The sequence below is a fragment of the Rhinoraja longicauda genome, chromosome 28 (assembly GCF_053455715.1).
Source record: "Rhinoraja longicauda isolate Sanriku21f chromosome 28, sRhiLon1.1, whole genome shotgun sequence".
Lineage (NCBI taxonomy): Eukaryota > Metazoa > Chordata > Chondrichthyes > Rajiformes > Arhynchobatidae > Rhinoraja > Rhinoraja longicauda.
Genome location: NC_135980.1, coordinates 2582566 through 2597333, shown reverse-complemented (window position 1 = coordinate 2597333; position 14768 = coordinate 2582566). Strand labels below are relative to the sequence as shown.

Below are 14768 nucleotides of genomic sequence, written 5' to 3'. Positions count from 1 at the left end.
AAGACAGGTACATGGATAGGAAAGTTTTAAGAGGCATTTGGTCCAAATGGGACTAACTAAGATGCGACATCTTGGTCAGCATGAACGAGTTGGGCTGAAGGGCCCGTTTCCATTCTGTATGACTATCTGTACATTTGCTTCCACAGATACTGCCTGACCCACCGACTTCCTCCAGTTGGTAATTTCTCTCTCCAGCTTCCAGCATTTTCAGTCCCTTGTGTCGCCATGAATAAAATGCAATTATATAAAAGAAAGTGAAATGTTTTTGGAACAGAATTAGGCCTTTCGGCCCATCAAGTCTACTCCGCCATTCAATCATGGCTGATCTATCTTTCCCTCTCAACCCCATTCTCCGGCCTTCTCCCCATAACCCTTGACACCCGTACTAATCAATGTATAAACAGAGCTGCTTGTTTAAAATAAATTTAAGGCAGGTGTCAAGACTGATGAGGGTTTTAAATCGAAGATGATGGAAAGCAATAATTTGGAGCGTTGGGTCGACAAGATTCAAACCATCTTAGTCTCAATAACAGAGAGACAACTTCAGCATTTTTGACATTTTTGAAGTATTTAAAGAAAAAAATGAGTTGACTGGTTTCAACACAACTTCCTGCCATGAAATCACCCCACCATGAGCCACATACCCTGACTTCCGCAACTCCTTCCTTGGCCACGCTACTTTCCTGATCTTTCCAACTCTACCCTCGTTTAAACCACTCTTTACCCACCCTTATCTCTCACAACTCATTGCCACTTCACAGCAAAACCAATAATCACTGAAAACATTTCCAAACTACCCCCCCTTACCTCCCTCCCCACACCTCTCCCTCATTCCCCACCTCTGCCCTCTCAACTCCCTACCTCTCCGCACATCCCTCCCTCCTTCTCCACACCTCCCTCCCCCTCCTCACATCACCCTCTCCCCCTCCCCACATCACCCTCTCCCCACATCTTCCTCTCCCCTCCTCCCCCTCCCCCTCACATGGTCTCCCAACCCTCCTCACCCTACCTCCTTCTCTCCACCCCTTCTTCTTCCCCACCCCACATTTCTCTTCTCTCCCTACCTCCTTCCTCCCCATCCCCCACTCCTTTCTTCCACCTCCATCCTCTCCTCCCTCCCCCTGCCTCATCTCTCCCCCTCCCTCCTGACTCCTATCCCCTCCATGTCCCTTCTCCCCCTCTCCCCCATCCCTCTTCGCTCCCTGTCCCCCTCACCTCACTTTACCATCCCTCCTTCTTACCCCGTCCCTTTCCCTCATCTCCCTCCCTCTCCCCAACCACCCCACACCCCTCTCAGCTCCCTACCTGTCCCTTCTCCTCCCTCTCCCCCGTCGATCCCCACACCTCACCCAACCTCATTTCCCCTCCCTCCGGTCCTCAAACTCCTTCCCTCTCTCAGCTCCCTCCCCCCCATTCTACTCCCCTCACTCTCCCCCTCCCCTATTCCTCCTCCATCACCTCTCCCCCATTCCCACATCTCTTTACCCTCTTTCTTCTCCTCCCCCCTTTCCCACCTCTTCCATACCCTCAACCTCCCTCCCCCCAACCTCTCCCCTCCCTCCCCCCAACCTCTCCCCCTCCCTCCCCCCCAACCTCTCCCCCTCCCTCCCCCCCAACCTCTCCCCCTCCCTCCCCCCAACCTCTCCCCCTCCCTCCCCCCCAACCTCTCCCCCTCCCTCCCCACTTCCCCCTCTTTCTTCCTCTTCCCTCTATCCCTCCACCCTCCCCCAACCTCTCCCCACTTCCCCCTCTTCCTTCCTCTTCCCTCTATCCCTCCACCCTCCCCCAACCTCTCCCCACTTCCCCCTCTTCCTTCCTCTTCCCTCTATCCCTCCACCCTCCCCCAACCTCTCCCCACTTCCCCCTCTTTCTTCCTCTTCCCTCTATCCCTCCACCCTTCCCAACCCTCTCTCACCTTCCCCATTCCCCCCTCCCCCAACCCCCCCTCCTTCCCCACCTATTCCTCTCTCAACCTCCCTCCCCCCCGTCTCTCCTGCCCCTATCCCCCCCTCTCTGTACCCTCTTTCTTCTCCTTCCCCCTTCCCCACCTCTTCCATACCCCCAACCTCTTCCCCCCATCTCTCCTCCCCCTTATCCCCCCCCCAACACCCCTCTCCCCCAACACCCCTCTCCCTCCATCCCCACCTATTCCTCTCCCTCTTTCCCCCATTCTCCCCACATTCCGTCTACCTCTCCCCCCCCTCCCTCTCCCCCCCACCCATCTCTCCCCCCCATTGCCCCTCTCCCCCATCCCTCTCTCCCCCCATCCCTCTCTCCTCCCCACCCATCTCTCCCCCCCCCCCATTGCCCCTCTCCCCCCCTCCCTCTCCCCCCCTCCCTCCCTCTCTCCCCCACCCATCTCTCCCCCCACCCATCTCTCCCCCCCCCCATTGCCCCTCTCCCCCCCATTCTCTCCCCCCCCCCCCCCCCCGCCCCCGGCCCCGCTTACCGTAGCCCCCGCACCAGCAGGTAGACGAGGCCCAGCCCGCTGATGCCGAGCGCCACAGCCACTGCGCGGCCGATCACTGATCCGTCGTTGGAGCCGCCGGCGGCGCGGGGCGGGGGGGGTCGCGGTGCCGGTGCCGGTGCCGGTGTTGGTGCCGGTGTAGGGGCCACTCTGCTCCGTCACGTTGTCGGCCCGGGCCGGTGGCGGCGGCAGCGCCAGGGTGAGCGCCAGGCAGAGGGCGGCGGCCGCAGGCAGCGCCGGGCCCAGCTTCATCTCCACCAACCTCCTCCGGCCCGGCTCCAGCTCCAGCTCCAGCTCCGGTTAGCCTCCGCTCCGGCCCCGCTGCTCCTGCTGCTCCGGGCTGCGGGGAACTTCCTCCCTGTGGCACCGCAACGCAGCAACTGTGTCACACCCAGTGTGCTCCGGGCAGCAACCGCAACCTCAACCTCAACAGTCACACACAGTCACCAACACACACTGGTTGATCACTCAGCTAATCCCTCAACCCACCCACAGTCAGTCTGTTAATCACAGTCTAGCACTGATCACCCAATCAATCATTAATCAGCTAATCAATCAGTCAATCACTGATCAATCAACTAATCTTCAACCCACAGTCAGTTAATCACAGTCTGGCACTAATCAATCATTAATCAGCTAATCCTTTTCAACCCACACACAGTCAACCACTGGTTAATCACTGATCACAGTCATTATAACTGATCAATAAGTCAGCTAATCCTTTTCAACCCACAGTCAGTCTCTGGTCAGTCAGTTAATCACTTATCACTTAGTCTATCACTATCACTGATCAGTCAATCACTGATCGATCAGCTAATCCTTCTCAACCACTGGTCAATCAGTTAATCACAGTCTGTCACTAATCAATCATTAATCAGCTAATAATTTTCAACCCTCACTCAGTCAATCATTAGTCAATCACTAATCAATCAGCTAATCCATTTCAACCCACACTCAGTCAACCACTGGTTAATCACTGATCAGTCAGTTATTATAACTGATCAATCAGTCAGCGAATCCTTTTCAACCCACACTAACTCAGTCTCTGGTCAGTCAGTTAATCACTGATCATTCACTAGTCAATCATTAGTCTATCGCTAGTCAATCAATAATCAGCTAATCTTTTTCAACCCACACAGTCATTCATTAATTAATTACTCAGTCAATCATTATCAGTCAGCTAATCCTTTTCACCCCACACTCAATCAATCACTAATCAATCAGTCAATCACTAATCAGTCAGCTAATCCTCTTCAACCCACAATCACTAATCAATAAGTTCATCCTTTTCAACCCACACTCAGTCAGTCAACCACTACTCAGTCAGTCAATCACGAATCACTCAGTCAATCACTAATCAATCAGCTAATCCTTTTCAACTCACCCTCAGTCAATCGCTGATCAATCTGTCAATCACTAATCAATAGGCTCATCCTTTTCAACCCACAATCAGTCAGTCAATAATCACCCAGTCAATCACTAATCAATTACAAAAAGCAATCACTAATCAATCAGCTAATCCTTTCAAACCCCCAATCAGTAAATCAATAATCACTCAATCAATCACTAATCAATCACCTAATCTTTTTCAACCCACAATCAGTCAATCACTAATCAATCAGTCTATCACTAATTAATCAGTCTATCATTAATCAATCGATCAATCACTAATCAATCAGTCTATCACTAATTAGTCTATCACTAATTAATCAGTCTATCACTAATCAATCAGTCAAGCACTAATCAGTCAGCTAATCCTTTTCAATCCACAGTCAATCACTAGTCAGTCGATCACTAATTAATCAGACTCTCACTAATTAATCAGTCAATCACTAATCAATCAGCTAATCCTTTTCAATCCACAGTCAATCACTAATCAATCTATCACTAATTAATCACTAATCAATAAGTCAATCACTAATCAATCAGTCAATCGCTAATTAATCAGACTATCACTAATTAATCAGTCAATCACTAATCAGTCAGCTAATCCTTTTCAACCCACAGTCAATCTCTAATCAATCAACCACAAATCACTCAGTCAATCACTAATCAATCAGCAAACCCTTTCTGCTTCAAAATACAGTTCAACTGTGCTTTCTGGATCTCTGCAAGTTTCCTAACAAGCCTAGTGAGGAATGAAAATGTTTCGTTTCCTCTCCTTTACAGTGTTGTTTTCCTTTTTCCAACCTTTACTCACAGGGACATTTCTGAATAAAATGTATTCCCCATAAACTTCACTTTAGTTTTTGCTACAGTGTAATCAAATCACTCATATTCCTCACACAAATTCGTGAACTAAACATTGTACCCCTTATTCTGTACCTTCCACCTAACGTTATATGCTTTGTTCTGCACTTTGCACTTAACATTATACACTTTACGCTGTACCTTGCTCTAAAAGTTATACCCTTCATTCTGTACCTTGCACTGAACATAATACCCTTTATTTCCAATTCTATACTGCTATCATTGAGTCCGTCCTCGCCTTCTTCATCATGGTCTGGTTTGGCTCAGCCACCAAGCACGACATCCGGAGGCTGCAACAGATCGTTCGCACAGCTGAGAAGGTCGTTGGCTGCAACCTTCCCCTCATTAATGAACTGTACACAGCAAGGGCCAGGAAGCGAGCGGGCAAGATCATCTCTGACCGCTCTCATCCTGGCCACAAACTCTTTGAAGCACTTCCCTCTGGAAGGCAACTCCAGACTGTCAAAGCAGCCACAGCCAGACATAAAAACAGTTTTTTTTCCCACGAGTGGCAGTTCTACTCAATAACCAAAGTCTGTAGTTTTCCTTTTTTGCTCTGGTTTACTTTCACCCACATGTTTAGACTGTAATGTTGTATCCTTATTGTTTTGATGCGTTTATGCTTTATTCCTAATTGTTAACTGTATGTTTGTGTTGTCATTTGTGAGCGGAGCACCAAGGCACATTCCTTGTATATGCACATACTTGGCCAATAAACTTATTAATTCATTCATGGTTGTGTGAGTGGGCGGATGCATGGCAGATGCAGTTTAATGTGGATAAGTGTGAGGTTATCCACTTTGGTGGTTAGAATAGGAAGGCAGAGTATTATCTGAATGGTGTCAAGTTAAGAAAAGGGGACGTATCATATCATATCATATCATATATATACAGCCGGAAACAGGCCTTTTCGGCCCTCCAAGTCCGTGCCGCCCAGCGATCCCCGTACATTAACACTATCCTACACCCACTAGGGACAATTTTTACATTTACCCAGCCAATTAACCTACATACCTGTACGTCTTTGGAGTACGTACATCGAGATCTGGGTGTCCTAGTGCATCAGTCACTGAAAGGAAGCATGCAGGTAGAGCAGGCAGTGAAGAAAGCCAACGGGATAAGGGGTTGGCCTTCATAACAAGAGGAGTTGAGTATAGGAGCAAAGAGGTCCTTCTGCAGTTGTACAGGGCCCTAGTGAGACTGCACCTGGAGTACTTTGTGCAGTTTTGGTCTCCAAATTTGAGGAAGGATATTCTTGCTATTGAGGGCGTGCAGCGTAGGTTTACTAGGTTAATTCCCGGAATGGCGGGACTGTCATATGTTGAAAGACTGGAGCGACTAGGCTTGTATACACTGGAATTTAGAAGGATGAGAGGGGATCTTATCGAAACGTATAAGATTATTAAGGGGTTGGACGAGTTAGTGGCAGGAAACATGTTCCCAATGTTGGGGAAGTCCAGAACAAGGGGCCACAGTTTAAGAATAAGGGGTAGGCCATTTAGAACGGAGATGAGGAAAAACTTTTTCAGTCAGAGAGTTGTGAATCTGTGGAATTCTCTGCCTCAGAAGGCAATGGAGGCCAATTCTCTGAATGCATTCAAGAGAGAGCTAGATAGAGCTCTTAAGGATAGCGGAGTGAGGGGGTATGGGGAGAAGGCAGGAACGGGGTACTGATTGAGAATGATCAGCCATGATCACATTGAATGGCGGTGCTGGCTCGAAGGGCCGAATGGCCTACTCCTGCACCTATTGTCTATTGTCTATTGTCTATTCATTCATTCATTTATTCTGTAACATACACTAAACATTATACCCTTTATTCTGTATCTTCCGCTAAACATTATACGCTTTATTCTGTACCTTGCACTTAACATTTTGACCTTTATTCTATACCTTGCAGTAAATGTTATATATCTTTATTCTATACCTTGCAATAAACATTATATTTTTAATGCATAATATTATTATCATTTTAATGCATCATTTTAGTACAATTTTTGTACTAAACATTATACCCTTTATCCTGTATCTGTACACTATAACAACTACAGCACGGAAACAGGCCTGTCCGGCCCTACCAGTCCACGCCGACCATTCTCCCTGACCTAGTCTCATCTACCTGCACTCAGACCATAACCCTCCAATCCCCTCCTATCCATATACCTATCCAATTTACTCTTAAATAATAAAATCGAGCCAGCCTCCACCACTTCCACCGGAAGCCCATTCCATACAGCCACAACCCTCTGAGTAAAGAAGTTCCCCCTCATGTTACCCCTAAACCTTTGTCCCTCAATTCTGAAGCTATGTCCCCTTGTTGGAATCTTCCCCACTCTCAAAGGGAAAAGCCTACCCACGTCAACTCTGTCCGTCCCTCTCATAATTTTAAAAACCTCTATCAAGTCCCCCCTCAACCTTCTACGCTCCAAAGAATAAAGACCCAACCTGTTCAACCTCTCTCTGTAGCCTAAGTGCTGAAACCCAGGCAACATTCTAGTAAATCTCCTCTGTACCCTCTCCATTTTGTCGACATCCTTCCTATAATTTGGCGACCAGAACTGCACACCATACTCCAGATTCGGCCTCACCAATGCCCTGTACAATTTCAACATTACATCCCAACTTCTATACTCGATGCTCTGATTTATAAAGGCAAGCATACCAAACGCCTTCTTTACCACCCTATCCACATGAGATTCCACCTTCAGGGAACAATGCACAGTTATTCCCAGATCCCTCTGTTCCACTGCATTCCTCAATTCCCTACCATTTACCCTGTACGTCCTATTTTGATTTGTCCTACCAAAATGCAGCACCTCACACTTATCAGCATTAAACTCCATCTGCCATCTTTCAGCCCACCCTTCCAAAAGGCCCAAGTCTCTCTGTAGACTTTGAAAATCTACCTCACTATCAACTACTCCACCTATCTTAGTATCATCTGCATATTTACTAATCCAATTTGCCACACCATCATCCAGATCATTAATGTAAATGACAAACAACAGTGGACCCAACACAGATCCTTGGGGCACTCCACTAGACACTGGCCTCCAACCTGACATACAATTGTCAACCGTTACCCTCTGGTATCTCCCATTCAGCCATTGTTGAATCCATCTTGCAACCTCACTATTAATACCCAACGATTTAACCTTCTTAATCAACCTTCCATGTGGAACCTTGTCAAATGCCTTACTGAAGTCCATATAGACAACATCCACAGCCTTGCCCTTATCAATTTCCCTGGTAACCTCTTCAAAAAATTCAAGAAGATTAGTCAAACATGACCTTCCAGGCACAAATCCATGTTGACTGTTTCTAATCAGGCCTTGATTATCCAAATAATTATATATATTGTCCCTAAGTATCTTTTCCATTAATTTTCCCACCACAGACGTCAAACTAATAGGTCTATAATTGCTAGGTTTACTTTTAGAACCTTTTTTAAACAAAGGCACAACATGCGCAATGCGCCAATCTTCCGGCACCATCCCTGTTTCTAATGACGTTTGAAATATTTCCGTCATAGCCCCTGCTATTTCTGCACTAACTTCCCTCAATGTCCTAGGGAATATCCTATCAGGACCTGGAGACTTATCCACTTTTATATTCTTCAAAAGTGTCCGTACCTCCTCTTCTTTAATCATCCTAATTTCCATCACTACTCTACTTGTTTCGCTTACCTCACATAATTCAATATCCTTCTCCTCGGTAAATACCGAAGAAAAGAAATTGTTTAATATCTCCCCCATTTCTTCCGGCTCAGCACATAGCTGTCCACTCTGACTCTCTAATGGACCAATTTTATCCCTCACTATCCTTTTGCTATTGACATATCTGTAGAACCCCTTGGGGTTTACTTTTACATTACTTGCCAAAGCAGCCTCATATCTTTTTTTCGCTTTTCTAATTTCCTTTTTAAGATTCCTTTTACATTCTTTATATTCCTCAAGAACCTCATTTACTCCCTGCCGCTTATATTTATTGTATATCTCCCTCTTTTTCCGAACCAAGTGTCCAATTTCCCTGGAAAACCACGGCTCTTTCAAATTATTATTCTTTCCTTTCCACCGAACAGGGACATAAAGACTCTGTACTCTCAAAATTTCACCTTTAAATATCCTCCATTTCTCTATTATATCCTTTTCATAAAACAACAATTTCCATTTCACTCCTTTTAAATCCTTTCTCATCTCCTCAAAATTAGCCTTTCTCCAATCCAAAATCTCAACCCTTGGTCCAGATTTGACCTTCTCCATAATGATATTGAAACTAATGGCATTATGATCACTAGACCCAAAGTGCTCCTCAACACATACCTCCGTCACCTGACCCATCTCATTTCCTAACAGGAGGTCCAACACTGCCCCTTCTCTGGTAGGCACCTCTACGTATTGCTGCAAAAAACTATCCTGCACACATTTTACAAACTCCAAACCATCCAGCCCTTTAACAGAATGTGATTCCCAGTCTATATACGGAAAATTGAAATCACCCACAATCACCACTCTGTGCTTACTACTAATATCTGCTATCTCCTTACATATTTGCTCTTCCAATTCTCGTTCCCTATTTGGCGGTCTATAATACACCCCTATAAGTGTTGCTAAACCTTTCTCATTTCTGAGTTCCACCCAAACAGCCTCCTTAATCGAGCCTTCTAGTCTGTCCTGCCAAAGCACTGCTGTGATATCCTCCCTGACAAGCAATGCAACACCCCCACCTCTTGCCCCTCCGATTCTATCACATCTGAAACAATGAAATCCTGGAATATTTAATTGCCAATCGCAACCCTCCTGCAACCATGTTTCACTGATCGCCACAACATCATACTTCCAGATGTCAATCCAGGCTCTAAGCTCATCCACCTTTCTTACAATGCTCCTAGCATTAAAATATACACATTTAAGGGACCCATCATTTCTTATTCTCAATTTATTTCTTTTCCCTTCTTTCTCTCCTACATATTGGGTCTGAGTGTTTCCCTTTTCTGCCTCCTGCCTCACACACTGCCTATTAGCTATCTGTGTTTGAGTCCCTCCCCCCAACCGTACTAGTTTAAAGTCTCCGCAGTTATTTTAGCAAATCTCCCCGCCAGGATATTGGTTCCCCTCGGGTTCAGATGCAACCCGTCCTTTTTGTACAGGTCATACTTCCCCCAGAAGAGGTCCCAATGATCCAGAAACTTGAAACCCTGCTCCCTGCACCAGTTCCTCAGCCACGTATTTATCCTCCACCTCACTCCATTCCTATTCTCACTATCGCGTGGCACAGGCAGTAAGCCTGAGATTATTACTTTGGAAGTCCTTTTTTTTAACTCTCTTCCTAGCCCCCTGAATTCTCTTTTCAGGACCTCTTCCCTTATCCTACCTATATTGTTGGTACCTATATGTACCACGACCTCTGGCTCCTCTCCCTCCCCTTTCAGGATATCCTGGACACGCTCAGACACATCCCGGACACTGGCACCAGGGAGGCAAACCACCATCCGGGTCTCCCGACTGCGTCCACAGAAACGCCTATCTGACCCCCTCACTATAGAGTCCCCTATTACTACTGCTCTCCTCTTCCTTTCCCTACCCTTCTGAGCAACAGGGCCGGACTCCTTGCCAGAGGCCCGGGCACCGTCGTTGCCCCCAGGTAGGCTGTCCCCCCCAACAGTACTTAAACAGGAGTACTTATTTCCAAGGGGTACAGCCACCGGGGTACTCCCTAGTCCCTGCCTCTGTTCCTTGCCCCCCCTAACAGTGACCCACTTGTCTACCTCCCGTGGTCTAGGAGTGACCACCTCCCTGTAACTCCTATCTATAACCTCCTCACTCTCCCTGATCAGACGGAGGTCATCAATCTGCCGCTCCAGGTTCCTAATACGGTCCCTTAGGAGCCCCATCTCGTCACACCTGGCGCAGATGTGGATGTCTGGAAGACTATCAGACTCCCAGATTCCCCACATCTGACACGCAGAACAAAAAACTGCCCTGGCAGTCATACTCTCCAAACAAAGCCCCGCGCTCAGTTACTAAACTTACCGCCCGGCCGCTACTCCAACCGCTCCAACCGCCAACCCAAAAGAACTGAGTGATCTCCTGGGAGAGGCGAAAAACCGGATAAAAAACCCAGGCCAATTTGGGAAAAAATCCGGGAAATTCCTCTCCGACCCCAAGCTAGGCGATCGAAACTAGTCCGGGAGATCACACAGGTCTTACTCCTTACTATCCCCACACAATCCCCACACACTACTTCCCAAGCAACACAGCTTGCTGCTGCTGCTTGCTGCTGCCGCTTGCTGCTGCCGCTTGCTGCTGCCGCTTGCTGCTGCTGCTGCTGCTACTGCTGATTGCTGCTGCTACTGCTGATTGCTGCTGCGGAAGGCTTGATTGTAATCGTGCCTAGTCTTTTCAGAAACTGAATAGCTGGCAACATAAAGTTTTTCACTGTAGATGTGACAATAATACACTAAGCCAAACTAAACTATTCCACGCAGTCTGATTAGTAAATCATGTTTGATCTGTGTTTGTAAGAGACCAATATGAAAGAGATTTGTTGTCAACAAGAGCAAATAATATCATAATTACTGATTTTCTTTTACTGATTTTTAGTTTGTTTTTAGTTACGTTAGTTTTATGTTATCCCACTTTCCCTACACATTTACAGAGGCTGCCTGTCATATCATATCATATCATATCATATCATATCATATCATATCATATCATATATCTACAGCCGGAAACAGGCCTTTTCGGCCCTCCAAGTCCGTGCCGCCCAGCGATCCCCGCACATTAACACTATCCTACACCCACTAGGGACAATTTTTACATTTACCCAGCCAATTAACCTACATACCTGTACGTCTTTGGAGTGTGGGAGGAAACCGAAGATCTCGGAGAAAACCCACGCAGGTCACGGGGAGAACGTACAAACTCCTTACAGTGCAGCACCCGTAGTCAGGATCGAACCTGTGTCTCCGGCGCTGCATTCGCTGTAAAGCAGCAACTCTACCGCTGCGCTACCGTGCCTGTCCCGCTGAGTTACTCCAGCTTTTTGTGTCTATCTTCGAGTTACCCCAGGACTTTGTGTACATCGTTTGAGCAAAGCGTCATTGGGACAAATTATACCTGCATTTCATTGTTGCGTTTCCATTTCAGGACATATGACAATAAAACCTCTTGACTCGTGCATTACTACTGTAGATAGGCACAAAATGCTGGAGTAACTCAGCGGGGCAGGCACCATCTCTGGACAGAAGGAATGGGTGATGTTTCGGGTTGAGACCTTTCTTCAGCATTACTACTGTTTGGGATTATTCAGGGGTGGAAGTAGTAGCCACTAATTCAAATAGCTGGACATTGCCGCACCATCTGTCCTTTGTGGAAAGGTTCTTCCAGACCAACACCTTTGACCACAGATAGACACATAAAGCTGGAGTAACTCCGCAGGACAGGCTGCATCTCTGGAGAGAAGGAATGGGTGAATGGTTTCGGGTCGAGACCCTTCCTCAGACCCGAAACGTCACCCATTCCTTCTCTCCAGAGATGCTGCCTGTCCCGCTGAGTTACTCTAGCTTTTTGTGTCTATCTTCGGTTTAAACCAGCATCTGCAGTTCCTTCTAACACCTTTGACCACAAGCCCATTGGGCAGTGGTCAGCACGGAACGTCCTGCAGGCACTGCAGGGGAATGACTCCATGGATCCTGTGGCGTGGTTCCCAGAGCAGACTGCCCAACTTGTCTGGCAAAATGCCTCATCGCCAGAACTCACCAACAAGCACCAAGACCTGGCTTGGCTGGCGGTGAGGGGAGCCCTCCCCGTCAGATCCTTCCTGCACCGCCGGAACCTCACTACCAGCGCACGCTGCCCTCGGGACGGCTGCTATGGAGAGGTGAGGGAGAGGAGTGTGGATTTGCAAAGAGAGCCTGGAGGAGTATCCAAGGGTCCTTGTCACGATTTATCCCGAACAACTCCGCAACAGAGGACTCTGTGATTTACGGACTGATCCCAGGGACACATTCAGAGATGGATGTCAAGTGCTGCTGGAAGGCCATCAACTCGGTGAAAGGCGCTCTTTGGTCTGCCCGATACTTGCTGCCCTCCCAGCGGAGCGAGATGTCTGCCCGGAAATGTAGCCGACTGGCCCGCTCCAGACTGCAGGAGTAGGCCACGCTCCAGGGCTGAGGGACATAGAAACATTGAAGCATAGAAAATAGTTGCAGGAGTAGGCCATTCGGCCCTTCAAGCCAGCACCGCCATTCAGTATGATCATGACTGATCATCCGAAATCCGTACCCAGTTCCTGCTTTCTCCCCATGTCCCTAGATTCCGTTAGCCCTAACTCTCTCTTGAAAAAATCCAGTGAATTGACTTCCACTGCCATCTATGGCAGAGAATTTCCACACTGAATTCCACGCACAAATGCTTGATGCAGCAACGCCAAGGCTCTGCGGGGGAGGACCAGAGTCCAGGGTCTTTCCACTGCTGGATCTTGGGGGGGGGGGGTGTGGTGGAGACGCCCCTCAAATGTGGAAAGGGGGCCACAGGGGTGCTGGGTACAATGATAGTTTGCTGAACACCACCACATACAATGCTAATGAGTGGATGTATAGCTGCTGGGAATGGCAGAGGAAGTTTGCACGGCTTTTGTTTCGTATCTATTTTTTATTCTGAATAAAATTTACTTTTGGAGAAAAAAAGGACTTTATCAATAAAGGGTCACAGCGCCCGAGACCCGGGTACAATTCCAACCTCGGGTGCCGTCTGTGTGGAGTTTGCACGTTCTCCCTGTGATCGTGTGGGTTTCCTCGTGTGAGTGCTCCAGTTTCCCCCCAATCCCAAAGACGTGCGGTTTGTAGTTTAATTGACCTCTGTACATTGCTGCTAAACATGGAAAATAGTTGCCGGAGGAGGCCATTTGGCCCTTCGAGCCAGCGCCGCTAGTGTGCAGGGAGTGGATGAGAAAGTGAGCTAACATGGAACTAGTGTGAACAGGTGATCGATGGTCGGCATGGATTCGGTGGGCCGAAGGGCCTGTTTCCATGATGTAGCTCTAAGACTAAAACTAAAACTTTTATATCAACCAGCTTTAGCCTCCAAGTGACTCAGGTCAAAAGTTCACAATGACTACATTTTACTGTAATGATTTATGATGCCAATATAGGTGTCTTTGTTTGAGTCTTAGTATGGTAGTTATTTTCTGAACTTTTACTGCCTGTGTTTGTTTCCCTTGTAAATTGAAAGTCAGAGACACAGCTGCTTATTAATATCCATTTCAAATTGATCCTTGGACTCTGGATGTTATCAGCCTTGTTATCTGACCTTGTTATCTGACATGTTTACTTTAATGGAAGGATGAAGTAAACCCACATGAACTTCATCCTTATCATCATTAGACCTTTTGCATTGATAAGAGTTACAAATAAGCAAGAGGCCATTAACATCCTTGAAAGGAAACACATAGAGAAACATTAGACAGACACACAGGGATTTCTCCATCGCTGCTCCATCCCTCTGGAACTCACTACCCCAAACCGTCAGAGACTCCTCCTCACTCACCACATTCAAAACATCACTGAAGTCTCACCTGATCAACACTGCCTTCAATCACTGACCGTTACCTCACCTTCTTTTTCCTTTTCTCTTCGTTTACTTATTTATCTATTTATTTTCTTTTATGTTTTAGTAAACCTTGTAAAGCGTCTTTGAGCGTTTAGAAAAGCGCTATATAAATGTAATGCATTATTATTATTATTATTATTAAAAAGCTGGAGTGACTCAGCTGGTCAGATGGCATCCTCATGTAGTCCTTTTCTCCGAGATGCTGCCTGACCCGTTGAGTTGCTCCAGTTTTTTGTATCTATCTTCGGTTTAAACCAGCAGTTTCTTCCTACACATAGAGAAACAATTAAGTTGTTTAGTTTAGTTTAGTTTAGTTTAGTTTAGTCTAGTCTAGTCTAGTCTAGTCTAGTCTAGTCTAGTCTAGTCTAGTCTAGTTTAGTTTAGTTTAGTTTAGTTTAGTTTAGTTTAGTTTAGTTTAGTTTAGTTTAGTTTAGTTTAGT

General features: G+C 46.8%; 1 protein-coding gene across 2 annotated transcripts in view; it reads right to left on the bottom strand.

Annotated features, from left to right (window-relative positions):
* LOC144607249 (protein FAM174C-like) overlaps positions 1-3204 on the bottom strand; it is a 45751-nt gene extending 42547 nt beyond the window's left edge. Inside the window, exons 1-2 of one of the 2 annotated variants that reach the window (XM_078423956.1) lie at positions 2596-3204; positions 2450-2564 (exon numbers count right to left, since the gene is read on the bottom strand). In XM_078423956.1, coding sequence (XP_078280082.1) covers positions 2450-2564; positions 2596-2719 — 239 coding nt within the window. In that variant the 5' untranslated portion in view covers positions 2720-3204. Of the gene's footprint in view, positions 1-2449 lie in introns of both variants that reach the window. The other variant, XR_013549082.1, reaches the window with a different exon arrangement.
* Between the last annotated feature and the right edge of the window lie 11564 nt (positions 3205-14768).